This window comes from Etheostoma cragini, chromosome 3 (genome assembly GCF_013103735.1).
Source record: "Etheostoma cragini isolate CJK2018 chromosome 3, CSU_Ecrag_1.0, whole genome shotgun sequence".
Classification (NCBI taxonomy): Eukaryota; Metazoa; Chordata; class Actinopteri; order Perciformes; family Percidae; genus Etheostoma; species Etheostoma cragini.
In genome coordinates, this window is record NC_048409.1 from 2,331,820 (window position 1) to 2,349,360 (window position 17,541).

At 41.0% G+C, this 17,541-nt stretch overlaps 1 protein-coding gene across 2 annotated transcripts in view; it reads left to right on the top strand.

Annotated features, from left to right (window-relative positions):
• The window catches only part of esamb (endothelial cell adhesion molecule b), a 43,241-nt gene that overhangs the window by 19,033 nt on the left and 6,667 nt on the right, over window positions 1–17,541 (top strand). For both annotated transcript variants that reach the window (XM_034866608.1, XM_034866610.1), the window contains exons 2-4: window positions 14,767–14,912; window positions 16,164–16,365; window positions 17,018–17,173. In XM_034866608.1, coding sequence (XP_034722499.1) covers window positions 14,767–14,912; window positions 16,164–16,365; window positions 17,018–17,173 — 504 coding nt within the window. The remainder of the gene's footprint in view (window positions 1–14,766; window positions 14,913–16,163; window positions 16,366–17,017; window positions 17,174–17,541) is intronic.

A 17,541-nucleotide genomic window follows, 5' to 3' on the forward strand; every position in this document is an offset into this window, starting at 1 on the left:
TGGAAAATGGCTGCAATGAAACAAAGAGTGAAAAATTTAAAGGGGTCTGAATACTTTCCGTACCCACTGTAATATAGAATAGTATAGTATGGAGATTTGTAGGCCTAAGGCTTTCTGCTCATCATGCATACATGTAACAATTATTTACATACAGTCATCCTAATGAGTGGACAGGAGGGTGAGCTGAGCAATCAATAAGGAAAATAAACTTTTTGCCGAACATGTTTCGGAATGGCCGGGAGACATTATTTATGTTTCATTAATCAGGTGATTTAGTTTGTGTTTGCAGCAAACATGAAACCCTGACTACTGTAGCTTCACTGCCTACCCATCAAAACTATGCGCATCAATGCGTCAGCGGCAGCTGCTGCCTACGGAACGTTCCTACACACGGAGAGCCTCACTTCCCATAACAAACCCCGTCGGACTAAAGTCACATACACACGTTGCCCATATGGCTACCTGTCCAAAAGGGGAAGGGTTGGACGGTAATGATAAACACAATGTTGTTCAGCCCTGATCATAACTGATGGGAATGATGGCCAAAAGTCTGAAAATATGATTTAATTTCCCTGATTTGGTCTGATTTTAACAATTTAACAGATTTTAAGCAACTTGTACATTTACTGCTGTCAGAATGGCAATGTGGTCTTACTGGAAACATGCTGAAGCTGAAATATTGGACGTCTACAGTGTTTGGCAGCATATTGAGTTTGGTAACTGTCCTTCAACCACAGGCCACAACTTTAAGCCCCCATGTTGGCAAACCTCCTTCAACACCTCACTAAATCATTCCAAGCTGTGGGATGGCTCTCCTGTTACTGACCCTGCAATTAGACCTTGAAGAAAAGAAACTTTCCCTACAGGCATCAATAACGCGCGACGTTAGCACAGAAATGCACAGCAAGGAAGTAAAGCAGGAGCTAAATGACCTGTACAAATCACGCGCCACATTAATCATGGCTGTTGTTTGCGACTGTCCAAAAGGTGGTGGTTGATGAACCCTTTGCTCAGCGGTAAAATGTCACACATGAACACTGCTGACTGCTGCAGTGGAAACCGTGGCACTGTTCAGTAACCACTGCTGCTTGGATGGACTTAACTCATTTTTATAAGCGTGTTGTACAACTGATTACACTAAAGTTTAAACCAACCATTTAACAGTTTCTTCCATTTTTTTGAATCTACAAATTTGACAGGACTATTTCTTTCTTAAAGATATTAACAGAAAAAACCCTGTTAAGGATGCATTTATTTGTAATTTAACCATAGCTGCATAAATGTTTATTTCCATGACATCTGCCAAACCGAGTGCCTCAAGTGTGAAAGACAGCTTTCATATAGAACGCTTTCATAAAGAGTACCAACGCACAAATCATCCATGGGATCAATTACGCATCACATGACTTAGCCCACCCGACCCAGCGTTTGTTCCTGGGGAGATGGATCTGTGGGTCTCGCCTCCTGTGCGCCATGGATGTCTGCAACTAGACTGACAGACACTAATGCATTTTTCCGTGCCAATCTTGTGTGTTGGCACAGTGAGTGAGTAAATATTTCATCTGTGGGAAATATAGAGGATGACAAAGTAATTCCTAAGGGTGTTTTTTTTTTGTTTTTTTTTTTCATCCATTTTCTGTCTTTATGTGTAACATAGGTTAAGTAGCCTACACATTAGTTAATGGTGTGAAAGCGAATGTTTTTTCATAGACAACGTCAGCCATGTGCCAGTAGGCTTACTGAAGTGGAAACTTTATTTTGTAATGTTTGGTTAGTTTCGGCACTTTTAACTAAGAATTTACCGCAAGACAGAGCCAGAAAAGACTGCGGACGGCCACACATTCTCACGTCTGCTCAAAAGTTGGCGTGGCGGCCTGCACATTCTCACGTCGAGTAAAAACCAAGTTAAAACCAAAATACTCAAATACTTGAAATGAAAGTTAGCCTGGATAATCTAGTTCTCACTAGGAACTATTTTCTACCAGAGGGAAAAATGTGGATCTCTGTTAGCCCTTTAACGTGTCCCCACTGTTAAGTGGAGAGCAGAGCAACAACAAGTGAACTGGGCTCAGGTTGGAGACGTAAGTTATTTCCTCTGGTCTCTATTGGCCCTGAGCTGCAGCTGTCACCTTTGGCCGGAACCCCTTCTGCTGTACTGTAGGTGGACACGTGTTCTTCTGAGTGTATCAGACGTGTTGGATGTGATGTACAGTGTGGATTAGGGCCAGCAGGGCTCTAATGCCCAGACTGTCCTGTATATCAGGATTTTATCACAAATCACTTTCATTGAGTTTAAATTCACTTTAATCACATCCGCATCTCTAACTTTGCCAAAGGTTTTTGCAAGGCAAGGTTTCATTTTTAAAGACTGTCGCAGACATACATTACTATTAGGATATGTGCTGTGAATTCTGTCTACCATGTCCTTAACACATGTTCAAGTGTAATGCTATAATTAGGATTTTTTTTTTTAAATATTAATTTTGCCCATGTAATTGCTTCTGTATGAGGGAATGTAAATGATTAATCATCTCATTTCTCTGCATAAAGTAAAGATGAGGTTAAACATGTACCTCACAGTAATTTAAATTTGACCAAGAGCTGATATATTGTAGTGGATTCTAAAAGGAGTTTGATTATACAAAATCTTTACAATGCTGTGTATGTATTTTCTGAACTTAAACGGAAAATGGTAAACTTGAAAGGACATTAAATTATTTACATGGTTAATGAAAGTGAATATTCCTGTTTACATGTAGCATGCAAAAAAATTTTTGTCGAAGGACTTGTTGGACTGTGCAGACAGCATCCCTCTTTCTTTCTTTCAACCAGCTGGTTGAAAAAGTTAGCATAGCAATGTGTGCATATCCAAAAACCTGTTGATATCCAAGTCTTTGATCATGATTACAAGTAGCTGTTTTTCTCATTATTGGGCCTGCGGCCTTGCATGCAATTGGTGGTTGGTTGGTTTGTGTACAGTAACCATAGCAACGCACAGAATTGGCCATAAACCTGCAGAGATGCTTATTCCAAATGCGCTGTATAAGTTTCCAAAGAATGCCCCTGAAACCCAAATTATACTGTAATATCCCACATGTCTTAATCGGAAAATGCTATAGTCGGGGGGGGGAGCCTTATTCGGAATATCCAACTGGAATATAACCTGTGTCGAATTCCAAATACTGTCATATTCGGAATAATGGTGGAATATTGGTGTGCCTGTAAACATACTCATTGTTTTTAGCGGAAAGAAAAGGCTCTAGGAAATCACAAAATTGGTTTCAAAACAAACGGCTCAATCCATGAAAAGAACCTTGCTGAATCATATTGATTAGTAACTTCAAAGTCAGTCATATAGATTGGATTTCACTTTATTAAATCTATACTTGGGCTTTGGAGTAGCTTGGCTCTGGGAACTGAGAATACTCTGTGCTTTGATTTTTACACAGGAGCACATGGACCAAGACTTAATCTCAAAGTGTCTGGGGATAGTTTGATTTACACCTTCTATTTTTCTGTTAAAATGTTTCTTAAATCAAAAGTTTGAAATGATTGGAAATACGTTTATTTGCTTTCTGAGGGAAAGTTGGTGTAGATGAAAAGATTGACTCTACTCTCAGGATTTTATGGTAAATATGAAGCGATAGAAGATGCTTAGCATAAAGACTAAAAACCGGCGGAGGGGGGGATGCTAACCTGGCTCTGCCCACCAGCACCTCTAAAGCTCGCTAATCTCTCAAATTACCTAGTTTGTTTAAGCTGTACAAAAACCAAAGGGAGAAAACAACAACTTACTGTTTTACATCATAACATAATTTGTTCACTGACAGCTTTGTTTTTACTTTTTAACTATAAAATTTCCTGAGTTTGGGTGTTAATTACAATTATTTAAAAAAACAAATTGTCCGTATCAATCATCATCCATTAAAATAAATACCATTACTGGTATTGGCCTCAAAAGTTAAAGTGTCAGTCTTCGATTTGGACGGACACTCTAGCTGTTTCCTTCTGTTTCCAGCCTTTATGCTAAGCCAACTGGCTGTATCCTTATATTTACGTAATGTACAAATATGAGAGTAGGGGTATCAATCTTATCTTAATCCGCAAGTAAAAGATTAAGCGCGATTCCCATAAGCAGACACTCGAACGCATCAGAGACGGAATTGTTTCACACACCAGATGTTGCATGGTGTTGCCAACCCATTCATACCCAGCACCTCTCCCATGATGAACTTGGGAAGCATAGAAGTATCTGATGTTGTTTACAGATTATTAGCCTCATGCTGTAATTCCTCTCTGAGAGCTCAGTGGAAATCTGAAATCGGATCACTCAACTTCTTAATTACAGTCTTGCTGCATTTCGCCCTCCCTGGGTCCCACAGGCAGCGAAGTGGCGGGGCAGTCGGGGCCTCGGCCACAGAGTTCGACCCTGGACTTGTGCTGCAGCGGCACTATCGGCCCCTCGCTCTGTCACTCTGTCGCCTCAGCTCACCACGTGCGTGGTAGCACATGATAGATCTGGGAGATAAAACGGCCAACCCTCGCCCCGCTGCCACACTAATGGTTTATAAATATCATCTTCAAAGAACCGGCGTGATGTGTGAGGGGTGGCAGGGTGATTATGGGCTCTGTTGTGGTTGCAGACCCATTTAAGCTCTGTTTGCCTTTCATTCCCTGCCACTAGGACCCAAGAGCTGGCTGGAGGAGGGGAGGGGGTTAAGGAGGGAACTGTGGGACTTGTGATAGACAGCTGGGATGAAAAGGCCACCGGCAACCAGGATACAGAGTCTGGCTGACAGACACAGCACTAACAAGACAATTAGAGCCTTTTCCTACTTACCCTCCCCCCCGCACACTCACATACATAAATACATACATATGCGGGTGTGTATGTTCGTTTTCAAAGCCCAATGCGCTGCCCCTCCTTCCTCCCCTGCCCATAGAAACCTGTTTCTCTGTTCTGAGGGTGTTGGATGACAGAGCTGTAAGAAGACATGAAAGGCATTCAGCAAACACACCAGCATGCATGCCTTGGTCACTGGAGCTGTACGTGTAATCATGTATGTTAGGAAACATTTCAAAGTGACACGTTAGGTGAACTGTAGTGGGCTCCCACAGACAGGAGGGCAAGTAGACAAGTTAGGGGTACATACAATTATGCAGTGACTACATATAAGGTCTCTGCTTTTTGTCAGTGATGGGAATGTCTTAAAATTATTATTAGAGTTTGTGACGGTAGTAATCGTCTTTCTGATGATTTAATGTTGAGGAAATTAAGGTCATAAATGGTTTCAGTGATGGGAAAATTACAAGGAGCTTATTTTTTTAAATTAATGAGCGTCACAATTTATCATGCAACGTTTCGACAGAGCCTCATTATCATTAAGGAAATTAATAATCTGTGGGGTTATCCTTTTTATTAATTGTTTCCTTGCGTTGGGTATGTGGAACCTTTTTCATTTATATTTGCATTATACGCAAAATCTGCACTCGCCTCTTACAGTCTGCCTATCCAAGTGTAAGGCTGTCCTTTTTGAGTGACTACGGTCAGTAATGATAGCCTTTTAGAAAAATGTGAGTGGTGGCTGCGAAGAAGCCATGTTAAGTAGGAGACAGTTTTTTTTTTTTTTTTTTCAAGGAAATTAACAGCTTCAAGAGAATTTTTTAAACCCTTCAAAATAAGACCTTTCTCTTCATTCATCCTCGGGTCTCTATCAAGAATGTACAAAAACGTGGGAAAGGAACGTGGGAAGCATTTTTGGTCACTTGATGTTTAGTACTCCTTACCAACGTTGTTTCTAATTTTTTTTACTTGCATCAAAATATTTTTGCAGTCTTAAACTGAACCTTGTCCATAGAGCTGGACGAAATGGAGAAAATCAAATATCACAATATTTTTTGACCAAATACCTCGATCGATACACAACAATATTGTAGTGTTGACTATTGGTGCTTTCACAAAATATTTATACAATGAGATTTTTAATAAATCATCAATAATGTGTACATGACTAAGTGGGTAAAAGCAAATAATGGAACAGTTACAACAGTCTGGTAAATTCAGAAAATGACATCACTTTACTGTAATGCAGCCTTTAAAACTGGGAAAAGACGCCACTTATGAAATATTAAGATATCCAAAATCTATGACTTTTAGTCTCATATCACAATATTGATATACTGCCCAGCTCTACTTGCCCATATTGCTCCCTTCACACCAAACGTGTAGCGAATTTTTTGCACGCCATAATTGACTACAAACGGAGCCCCTGCTAATGCAAATAAAGACAAATTATAAAACTTGCATGAGTCAAGCAAGACCAAAAAATGCTTTAAGTGCAAACACCGCATTAGTCAGTGAAGCAAAGAAATCCTCCTTAGTTCAGTACAGTAAACTATTTCCACTTCTGGGTTAAGGTGACAGATAGCTGTCATATGCTGCTGTGACCTGAATGTGATCCTGTAAACAACAAATACAAAATGAAGGGGGGGGGGGGGTGAGTTTGCAGTGAGAAACCAGAAGAGGGTTGTGGGAGTTTAGAGCCATATGTGCGAGGAGAATCAATTTAAACACAATCAAAAGTTAAAGGGGATTAAAGCTACTGTGATGAGATAGCACACTCAAAATGGTTTAAAATAGCTGCAGAGATTACACTAATGTAATCCAATTTAAAGGAGCCTTCCCCAAATATTTATTATTGAAGCACCATCTGTTTTGAAGCCTGTAGGATCAGTCCAATAGGCGGTTTTACACCAAGGCTATTTTGTTGTCCTACATTCCCTCCCCATACTGTCTGTCAAAGAAAGTCAGGAAATAACCCCATTTTCTTTGGCTCAGTCATCTTTGTTCATGTTTGTCCTCATTTGTCACAATGTAACATCAATGAATCTGGAACAGTTTGCAATCTGTTCTTCACTTCCTGAATTCCTTCATGAAAATAAAACTCAAGGTGATTGTGACTAATGAACCATTATGAGGACAAGAAATCGGACGCTTAAATAATTTGTGTTGTCTGTTCTTGCATGGCTAGGCATTTATGGGGTAATTTTAAAACATCACTGCTCTGACACAGATCCCAGCTCAGCACAGATAGAACAGGAGACCTCAGACCGGCACTTCTGTTATTAAGAGTATTTTTCCATTATGTTTATATTGAGGTTTGTCCATATCGGCAACGCTTCGTTTACATTTTATGAGGACTGTGGTTAAAGGTGCAATATGGAACAAGAATGCTGGCTATATTGACAGACATAAAAGCCTGTGCTCACGCGGAGCTGACAGGCACACTTTTTCGCCTTAAAATGACTGTGTGAACCGCTAAAACAATCTTGCCGTCCTCCTCTCCTCCCCACTCAACAGACAGACACACTTCTTTGGTTTAGAATTACGGGGAGAACAGCTAAAACTAAACTAGCTAAACACATTGCAAACTCACGGTCCTCCCCCTCCGTTCCTTGTAGCTGTGATAAATTAGCCTGATGCTAACTCTTAGCTACCTAATCAGCGGGAAATTGGCCAACTCGGCGTCCTTGTGGGCTCTAAGCTGTTTGTTACGTCTCTGGTCACGCAGCTGTTAGAAACATGCTTTGTTTTTTTTTAGGTTGGGTAGAATTTCTTTGTTGATCCTGTTCGGTTGTTGATTTCATGGCTGTACTGACAATTATGGCTATAGTGAGCTGGGTTTATGTTTTTACAGGTAGATCTGGCAACCCGGCCTGGCTGCCAAACTGGGCAGGTGATACCAACACACGGGCCGAAACCCAAACAGAAATTCCATCACAAAGCCAAATTTTCCACAGGACAAAAATACTGGCATTAGCATTGTTGTCAGAAAAGAGTATTTAGCATGTTTCCTTAATATCTGATGATGCATTGGGGTCATTTTTGGAGGTATTACAGTAAATAAATTACATATTGGACGTTAACTGCTCCTCAGATCTCTGCAGGGTAAATCCACAATTTTACGTATTTAGTGATTTCAGGCGACAGAAAACTAGACATGTTGAGGAAATACATGCAACTTCAATGTTGTGACTTCTAAAGCGTCATTTGGACACTGAAAAGTGCATCCGGCCTGCTGTCAAGACCTTTAACCTCCAGACCCTGTTTAGATAATCAGTTCAATTATCTCGACAGGCCCACCCCCATTGTTCCAATGAGGAAAAATGGAGGGTAGAGGTGTAAATGAATGGTTAGCTGAGCGTCAGCTAAAGCTTTAGTTTTCCCTCGTGTGAGGGACTCTCATCAGAGAGACATGGGTGGAAGCGAGATTACTCGGGGAGATACGAGTGGGGCTGGTTAAAGAGGATCAGTTTATCTTCACACAGGCCTTCATGGCTCCTCCAGGGCTTTGCGAGAGGGACTGACTTTATCTTTCTGTTGATCACAACAACACTGTAGCATTTCAGTAATAAACGAGGCACCTGTTTGTTTGAAACACCTGCTTAGGCTAGCTTTCAAGATCACATGGACACAACAGTTAGTCTATATTCACGACGTTCCACTTGTAGGATTGCTCCATTAATTGATTTACAATAACCATAACCTCACTCAATGAGAGAAACCACAGAACCGGAATGTGGCAAATCCATGCCTGGTGGAACTTCAGGGTTATATACAGAGATTTTGGGGACATAATGATTTCCTCTGTGGTTTTCATCTATAATCAGATCATTATTATATCCGTATGTATTATTCTGGTGTATACTCTTTACATATGTACTACACTTGCTGTAACTTACCTTGTGACTTTCTTTAGTTGCACTTGCATAGCTCATTTCTTGTTTACCTCTACTTTAATACTACTTGTATATACTGTACTTATTTTTTATTTTATCTGTACTTCTCTCTTTATCTGTACTTATTTCTGTCACCTGAATGTTTTTCTCTGGGGATCAATAAGAGCTTATCTGATCTGAGTTTAATAATATGAATCTGCTGCCCCCTATAGATGACTCAGGGAACCACAACAAACTTCACATCACATTTGATCTGTTAATTGTGCCCAGGCTCACACATGCATGACAGGGTTGTCTCTTCTTTGATTAGTCTGTGCAGGTCTGCGAGTCCAGCGTTCCGCCGTCTTAATTACTGTTGCAGCTGAGACAGCAAATATCTCACAGCCAGGATGCCCTGCAGGAAAACAAAAAAACACTGTTTATTCTAAAGAGAAGAATCCAATTAGAAGATATAAAGCATGGCTAGGCTGATCGCCTTTGGCAAACTGTAATTAGGACAGAGTTTACTGAAGCTACATAGTATCATATCTGCATCCCCTTCATTGGCAGCTTTTCCTGATTTTATTTAATTTTTTGCTTTTTGTGAAGGATTTAGGTTGACTTCATACCCATATCTGCATCTTGAACGGGCTCTATCTGTCTGTCTGCAACCAACCACACACACACATCCCAGATGGAGACAGCCACGGATTAGTGAAGATTTTCCTTCATTTAATAAACAATTGAATGACACAGTTTTGAGGATAAACCCTCAAAGAAGCACAAGAATAGTCTGGAGTGGGGAGAGACTACAGGGCATTATCCTACTTCATCATGGAATATCATACAGAATTACTGCCCGCACCCATCCCTACATTAACATGACAAAGCATAGTCTCATCAACCTACAGACAAACCTGATCCTTACTGATTGTGTCTCTGGTATGCAATGTATATTAATCAACATCCAATACCTGCATAGCACTTCATAGCATTATTCAAGCGGAGAGATTTCATGTAGACACAATCGCCTTTTTCTGAGTGTACATAATTTTTACAGCGCTTCGCAGCACACAATAGCTGGTGGTAATGAAATCGTAACCCTAACCGGATTTGTGTGGGAAAGCTATGTTTCAAATCTGAAAAAAAGATATGGGGCTGCTGCTGTACATTATGAATCAAAAACGGGCTGATAAGTTGACGGCTGCAGTAACAATGGTGATTATAAAGGCATGAATCCGGAAGCATGTCCGATAGGTGGCTTTAGATGGGTGGAGACTGACATGAGGGGGATTTTTTTGCATTTGTGTGACAATCCACACTGCAGGGTCTGACATTTTCATGTGTTGATGATAAAAGCACTGCCATGGATTCTTCTTTGGGTGGAATACGTCTGGGTAAGGTTGACGTGACAAGTTCGCGATCCAAATACGTGACTTAGCAGTTCCTGAACAATGCTGCTCTTGATGCCAATTTTATAAAATCAGTTTTAAGTAAAGAAATCCCAATATGGCACAAATCTTTGTATTTATTTTTTAGCGCCTGTGTCGTGAGCCCCGTCTCGGTGCGTAACATAGAATTTTTCCTGCGTCTCTGCAATGTAACATTTCAATCAGGAGAGACATGTTTGCAGAAATGCAAATAAGATTTCAATCAATCAAACTTTATTTCTAAAGCAAATTTAAAAACAATCAGGTTGTCCATTGAAATGAAACAATAAATAGACAGAATACAACGCCAGACAAATACAACATACAGTTCTCATGCCGGATTAAAAGCCAAGAAATAAAAATTTGTTTTTTATTGTGATTTAAAAACTGGAAGGCTGGGGGCCAGTCTGACGTGAAAAGGGCAACTCATTCCACAGTCTCGGGGCCAGTCTGACGTGAAAAGGGCAACTCATTCCACAGTCTCGGGGCCAGTCTGACGTGAAAAGGGCAACTCATTCCACAGTCTTGGGGCCAGTCCGACGTGAAGAGGCAACTCATTCAAATGTCTCGGGGCCAGTCCGACGTGAAGAGGCAACTCATTCCACAGTCTCGGGGCCAGTCCGACGTGAAGAGGCAACTCATTCCACAGTCTCGGGGCCAGTCTGACGTGAAGAGGCAACTCATTCCACAGTCTCGGGGCCAGTCTGACGTGAAGAGGCAACTCATTCCACAGTCTCGGGGCCAGTCTGACGTGAAGAGGCAACTCATTCCACAGTCTCAAGGCTGCAACTGAGAAAGCCCGATCCCCTCTACTCTGGAGTGGCAATTTAGGGACAACAAGAAGAGACTGGTTTGCAGATCTTAATGACCTTGAAGGAGCATGTGGCTTCAACAGCTCAGTGATGTAGACTGGAACTAGTCCATGAAGGGCTTTAAAACCAAACAATAAAATCTTAAAATCAATCCTAAAATTAACTGGGAGCCAGTGAAGAGAGGCAAGGACGGGGGTGATTTGATCTCGCTTACAAGTCCCAGTGAGGAGACGAGCGGCAGCATTTTGAACCTGTTGTAGTGGAGAGAGTGAGGCCTGGCTAACACCTCCATACAAAGCATTACAATAGTCAAGGCGTGTTGTAATAAAAGCATGTATAACCCTCTCAAAGTCTGCGAAGGATATAAAGGCCTTAAGCTTGGTAAGAAGCCAAAGTTGAAAGAAACTTGCTTTCAGAACCGAATTGATCTGCTTCTCCATTTTAAAATCACAATCCATTTTTACACCCAGATTTATTGTACAGCTCAATAAAATGTAGAAAGTCTTTGGCAATTAGATTCAAAGCCATACGAATATTTTGTATATATGTACAGTATAGGGGTAGAGAACCATCAGACCCCCCCCGATGGAATCTGCACACCGGTGGTGGCGATGAAGGAGCCCAGACCAAAGGAGGTTCCGGACCGGTCAGCTGGAGTAGAGGACTGGAGGTTGAAGGGAGGGGGGTGGCCCTGTTTACCCGAAACGACAGCTGAACGTAAAGCAAAATCAACGATTTCTTTCTAATCCTATTTAACGCATTATCATTAATGGGTTTGTACGACATTGTACGAATATTTATACACACAAATTTGTATGAGATCCTACTAAATGAGACGGCGGTTAAGTTGGAGCACCAACGTAACTAGCCAAACATCCACCCTGACCTCCCTATGTGGTCCACAGTGTTCTTATACAGCAGCAACCAATGCGGTGCATACAGCAGTAAATGTGTTGAATACATATGAATTATAGTGCTTTTCACAACTACATGTGTATGAGAACATATATCGGTATATCGAATTGGTTTTAGACATTTTAAGGTGTTTCCATTCATTTTCGCAATGAATCACACAACATTCAACAAACTTTTTCTAGACAAAATGGATCGCACAGTCAACAAACACGCGATCAATACTGCAAGTTATAGTGCTTATGTGCCGGCTGATGGTGACATATCAAGCTATAACAAGAAAACAATGCTATCAACACATTGCTGTACCTTCTGAGTGTGTGGCAATATTGTGATAAGGGAAAACAAATTGGACTTTTTTGCAGGCCCTTTTAAAATAAACTCAGTGCAAGTTTATAGTTCTGTGTCTACTGTATAATTTTATTTTTTATTTTGTGCCATCAAACGTGCATCTTTTGCTCACATGCTGGATGTCTCATTTTAATCTTTAATGTAACATGTGGAATCCACGAACGGCTTGGCAAGCATGGCATGAATCATTAAATGTAAAGCTAAGCAATCTGCTAATCGTAATATAGAGAATGTAAATGCAATTGTTATGATGATGATTGATGGAGAATGCAGCAACAGCAGCGTTATCAGCCGAGGGGACCATGTGTCCGATCATATCCATGTCCAGCTGATCTCTGTTGCTCACGTGAGGTGGGAGGATTGAGCCTGGGATTGTTTTGAGATTAGTCAACAGGATTTACCAGATTCAGAAATTAAGGGACAGGAGTGCCGCAGGGTCACATTGTCCCAAGAGGAATAAGAAAGCACTGCAGCAACACTATAAGCCAAAAAACAAGTCCCTCTTTCTCTTGTGCTTTCTGCCTTAAAATCTCGTACACATACACACTTTTCTTGTCTCAATCTGTACGTGGCCCCAGCCCTCCCTCCCCACCCCCCCCAACACCACCACCAATCACCTAATTCTCCTGCCTCTACATGCTTTCAGTCTGGAAAAAAAGGAAGGCGTGCCTGGCTGAACAGATGTGGAGATTTCAGCTGCCGGTCTATGGATCATAACACACACTTTCCGCGTTCTGTATCTAAATATTCACTCTGTCTATCCATATGAGTACACGAGGGACACTCGTCACATTGTTTTCTGCCATAGAAGGATTTATTGGCAAAAATATTTATTTTTTCGTGCATTTTTTTAAATTTGTTTTTATAATTAATCTTCAAACTGGAGACAGAAGTGGACACCGACTGCTGGGATCAGTTGATCCAGCTTCAGCTGTCCGGTTCAGGTGACTGGGCACCCTGTGAGTTGGACATCTTTAATACCTTGTCTTCTTCTATCGTTTCAATACTCCATTATTTGGTCAGGTTTCCTGTGTAAAAAAACCTTTTTTTTTTTCTAGACAGTTGCTGTGTACTTTTGTGCACCTAAATTATATATCTCTTTACTTCCAAAATGAAATGGTATGTTGAACTCTACTTCAGCCTGGCAAATAACTGAGTGGTTTTTACAAGCTGAATGTAATATGCAGACCAGAACAGTGTTCTGGAAAAGCGCGTGTGTGCGCGTGTGTGCGCGCGTGTGCGCGTGTGCGCGTGTGTGCGCGTGTGTGCGTGTGTGTGCGCGCGCGTGTGTGCGCGTGCGTGTGTGTGTGTGTGTGTGTGTGTGTGTTTCAACTTTCCAACTGGAGCACATGTCTTCAGATAGCTTTTGCCTGCTGCCATTTAATAAAGGTTTGCCTGGCTTCGTTTAGAGGTCAAAGCGTGTTTGAGATGACTGATCCTGAGGCACTTGGTGATTATAAAGGAGCATAACAGGCACCACAATATGATATTATCAAGATACTTGGGTCACGATACGATATTATTGCGATTTTAAACATATTGCGATATATATTCTGTTGAAAAAGCTGGTTATTTGCCGTACTCTCTCCATGAGCCTGGCAACACTGTTGTCAGATTCAAGGCCCGCTGCGACGCCAGATTCAGCGTGTGCAAAACATTTGACGTGGAAATGTCCCGCTAACTGAACGGCAACGGCCCGATTAGAAGCGTCGTCGGTGAAAACCACCTGTTTTTGTCTGCAATACCCCATTCTCGTGCTGCATTTTGCAAAAAGTGGGCAATGGTCACCCCGGTGTGACTTTCGTGTACTGCTCTAGTTTGGAGAACGTGAGACAGCAGTTGCCAGTCTTCTGTGACATAATGAGCTGCAAAAGTCACATGGGAATCCTCTGCCCGTGACGTCCATGCACCACAAGTCAATTCAACACATTCGGCTGTTTAAAACTTTCCTGAACTTTATTGGGATGCATAGTATCCTGATCCGTGAAATAATTGGTCTTTAAAAATAAAACTGCCTGCCTCGAAGGGAATTTAACATGGGGGGTGTATACTTATGTCCCCGTATTTTAAGGGAGAAAATTTATTTATTTACAAAACATTATTCATTCACAAAGAAAATTGGTGTACTTTAAAAGGTTGGATTTTCCTAATTAGTTTTTTTTTAATTAAGCTATTAAGATCAATTTCCAAAAGATGTTTTTTTATTCCTCTTTTAATCAACGTGTGTGTGTACTCTCAAGCCACTGTAAACTAGCAGTCATTTCAAAAACGTTTTAGCTACCTATGGTTGTTTGATTGCTAACATTAGCTCAAAACACCATTCAACTTGTAGCCAGTAGTGAACTAACTTCGTTGAGTAGGTCCATGTTTACTGTATTGACATTACAGAAGTCTCTCGTTTGTAGCCTACAAGATGCCAAGTGACGCATGCGCGACTCCAATCTGCACTCGACTTACATCGGGGAGTGACAACGACAAAAGCTGCTGTGTCTCTGCTAGATTCCATTAGTGAATAACCATTTCCTGTGTTGTTGTTGTTCCAGGTGACACCAGGAAGTTGGAGATCCCCAAAGGAGAGATGGAGGCAGTCAGGGGCCAGATGGTGGTGTTACACGCCTGGTACAGCCCCAACTCGGACATTTCCAAAAACCCTGTCGTTTGGCACTTCACGGGTAAAGAAACCAAGCAGGTGAGAAGTTTAAAGTGTCAATCTGCCACGATCGGCCCTATAGTTAACCCTGCTCTGACCTGTAGTGGAGTAGACGTTTAGAAGAAAGAAGAGCCTCTTTAAAGGGATTAAAATGGAGTACCATGTGTCTGCTGATCCTCCTGCTACTAGTGGAAGGGTATTCTCTACACACCAAAATATTAGGGCTGAAACATTGTATGGGCAACTATTTTAACAATCGATTTAAAGTGACATTGCTAACATTGGATTCTGTTTTGGGTGATTTGGTTTCCCTGTAGTTAGCGCAAATCAGCAAAAAACGTTGAGTCGACCACTTTACTAACCGCCATACATCAAGCAACAACACAAGAACAGGCCATAATGTCCGCAGAGGCTGCAGAACCCGGTTCCATCCCCGCTCGTTCAGCTCTGGTTCTGCGCGCCGCCTCAACTAAACCTATTTTAGTTGCCTTTTGTCATACTAATATCAATTAAGTGTATTTCATTCTTTATTAATTAATTATAAATAGCTTGTGAATAGAGCCTGGCAGATAAAGGATTTTTAAGATTTTTAATTTTAAAATCCGATGTTCTGATGTAACTGCTGACATAAATAATATGACAAAAAATAAAAATCCCAAAATTCGTTCGATACAAAATATAAAAAGATTTCCCCAACATTAGTTATTTGTAGTTATTTTAGTTTTTATTTTTTTAAATAATCACTTATCAGAATCATTTTATTTGTCGTAAAACATTTTTTTTAATCTGCCATTATAAATGCCGATACCAACAGATCAGGAAATTATCGGGATAATATCGGCCAGCCGATGTATCGGTCGGGCTCTACATGTGAATTTTATACGAAAGGAAAGCCTTTTTTATATTGCATGACTGTATGTGTTAAGAAACCCATCTGTTGATATGTAAAATGATCTGTGGAGATCAGGATTATTGCGAACACCACTGCTGATGTCTAAATGAATAGTGAATATAATATAAACCGTTAATGATGCCTGCAAGCTTATCTCAAACATGAAATCAGCCTAAAATTCAACATCCACCATCTGTACATGCCATGATTATCTTTATGAATAACGCAGATTTATGGCATATGGTTAATCTGCACATTCCAATATGGCCGCAGAAAAATAATTTCACTCGAACGACCAGAGAACCTTAAGTTTCAGAATGTGTTGGATCTCCTACAAAGTCAACGTTGTAATGATGATGCTGTGCTCTGTTTCCAATGGATGTGTTTTCTCTGTGCAGGTGATCAGCTTCAGCTCAGGCGAGGTTGGTTATGGTCAGAACGAGTTCACCAAAAGAGTGGGCTTCAGCGCGGCCATGCCCTCAGCCAACCTGTCCATCTACATCAACAACACCCAGGAGTCGGACTCTGGGGCCTACTTATGCACTGTCATCATCCCTGGAAGTCCTGTCCTTTTGGGAAACATCCACCTTAATGTCAAAGGTAATGGACCACAGCGTCAGAGGAATTTCAAAGGTTACGTTTAATCAGAGAGGATTTCAGATCAGTCTGTTTAAAGCCATATATTCACATGTACGTGAGTATGCACTGTCCAAATAAAGCTCATCTGAGGCTTAGGGATTCACTTGGCTCTGAGTAGGCATTGCAACATTTTTGTACTATGACCACCTAACTTTACTTAACAATATCTCTTTTTGCACTTTGTCTGTTTGTCTGTTGGTTTGTTGTTCCTTACTGTAGAAAAATGCTGCTGTAACAAGGGAATTTCCCCAGTGTGGGATGAACAAAGTATAATCTTATGCAGTCGGTTCATAAAATAGAATGAGAATCAAAGTCATTATCAAAATAAAGAAATCTAAATTATTTAAAAATTGTTAACAGGGTGAGTCAAGATCATAATTTCCTAACTATTAATCGTACAGGCCTAACTCCAAGGTCATGTCATCGTCCAGCAGCAGATGGAAACAAAATCAAAACAAAAACATTTGGGTGGAATCAAAACATATGCTTATTAATATGCAATATGGCTACTGCTACCAAAGTATCTCTACTTTGTACAAGTGCAATAGAGTCATTGATTCTGTATTCTTATCTGAACTTATAACACTGCCTGCCTTTCTCGCTATTCCTGCAGTCCCTCCTTCTCCCCCAGTGTGCGCCATGACAGGGAACCCAGTGGTGAAGGGCAACGTGACTCTGAGCTGTAAGTCCAGTCATGGAAAACCCGTCCCTCAGTACAAATGGACCAAGTCTGCACCTATGTCTGAGGTCTTCTTCTCCCCAATGCAGAGTAAGTGTTTTCTCAGCACATGATGAGGATGTTAACTTGTATACTTAAACGGTCGGTGGCTTGTGGGCTTTTCTTTGCTGATAGATGCTCCAGATGCACCACAGAGGAAGAAGATCCTCAATCGTGCCATAACATGCAGCATGAAATCCTCTTTACAGATTGACACAACTCAAACCACAACATACTCCACTCAGAGCACTGCCCATGCAAGAAAGAAAGTGGGGAAAAAAAGCCTTTGTGCATGTTGTGTGTTCTATACGCTGCTATTGTTGCATTATTTTGTTGATGTTTATATCCAAATGGTGCTGCGGAGAGAACACCATCTGTTTCTGAACAACAGGACTTAGGATGAGTTATTAGGTATTGAG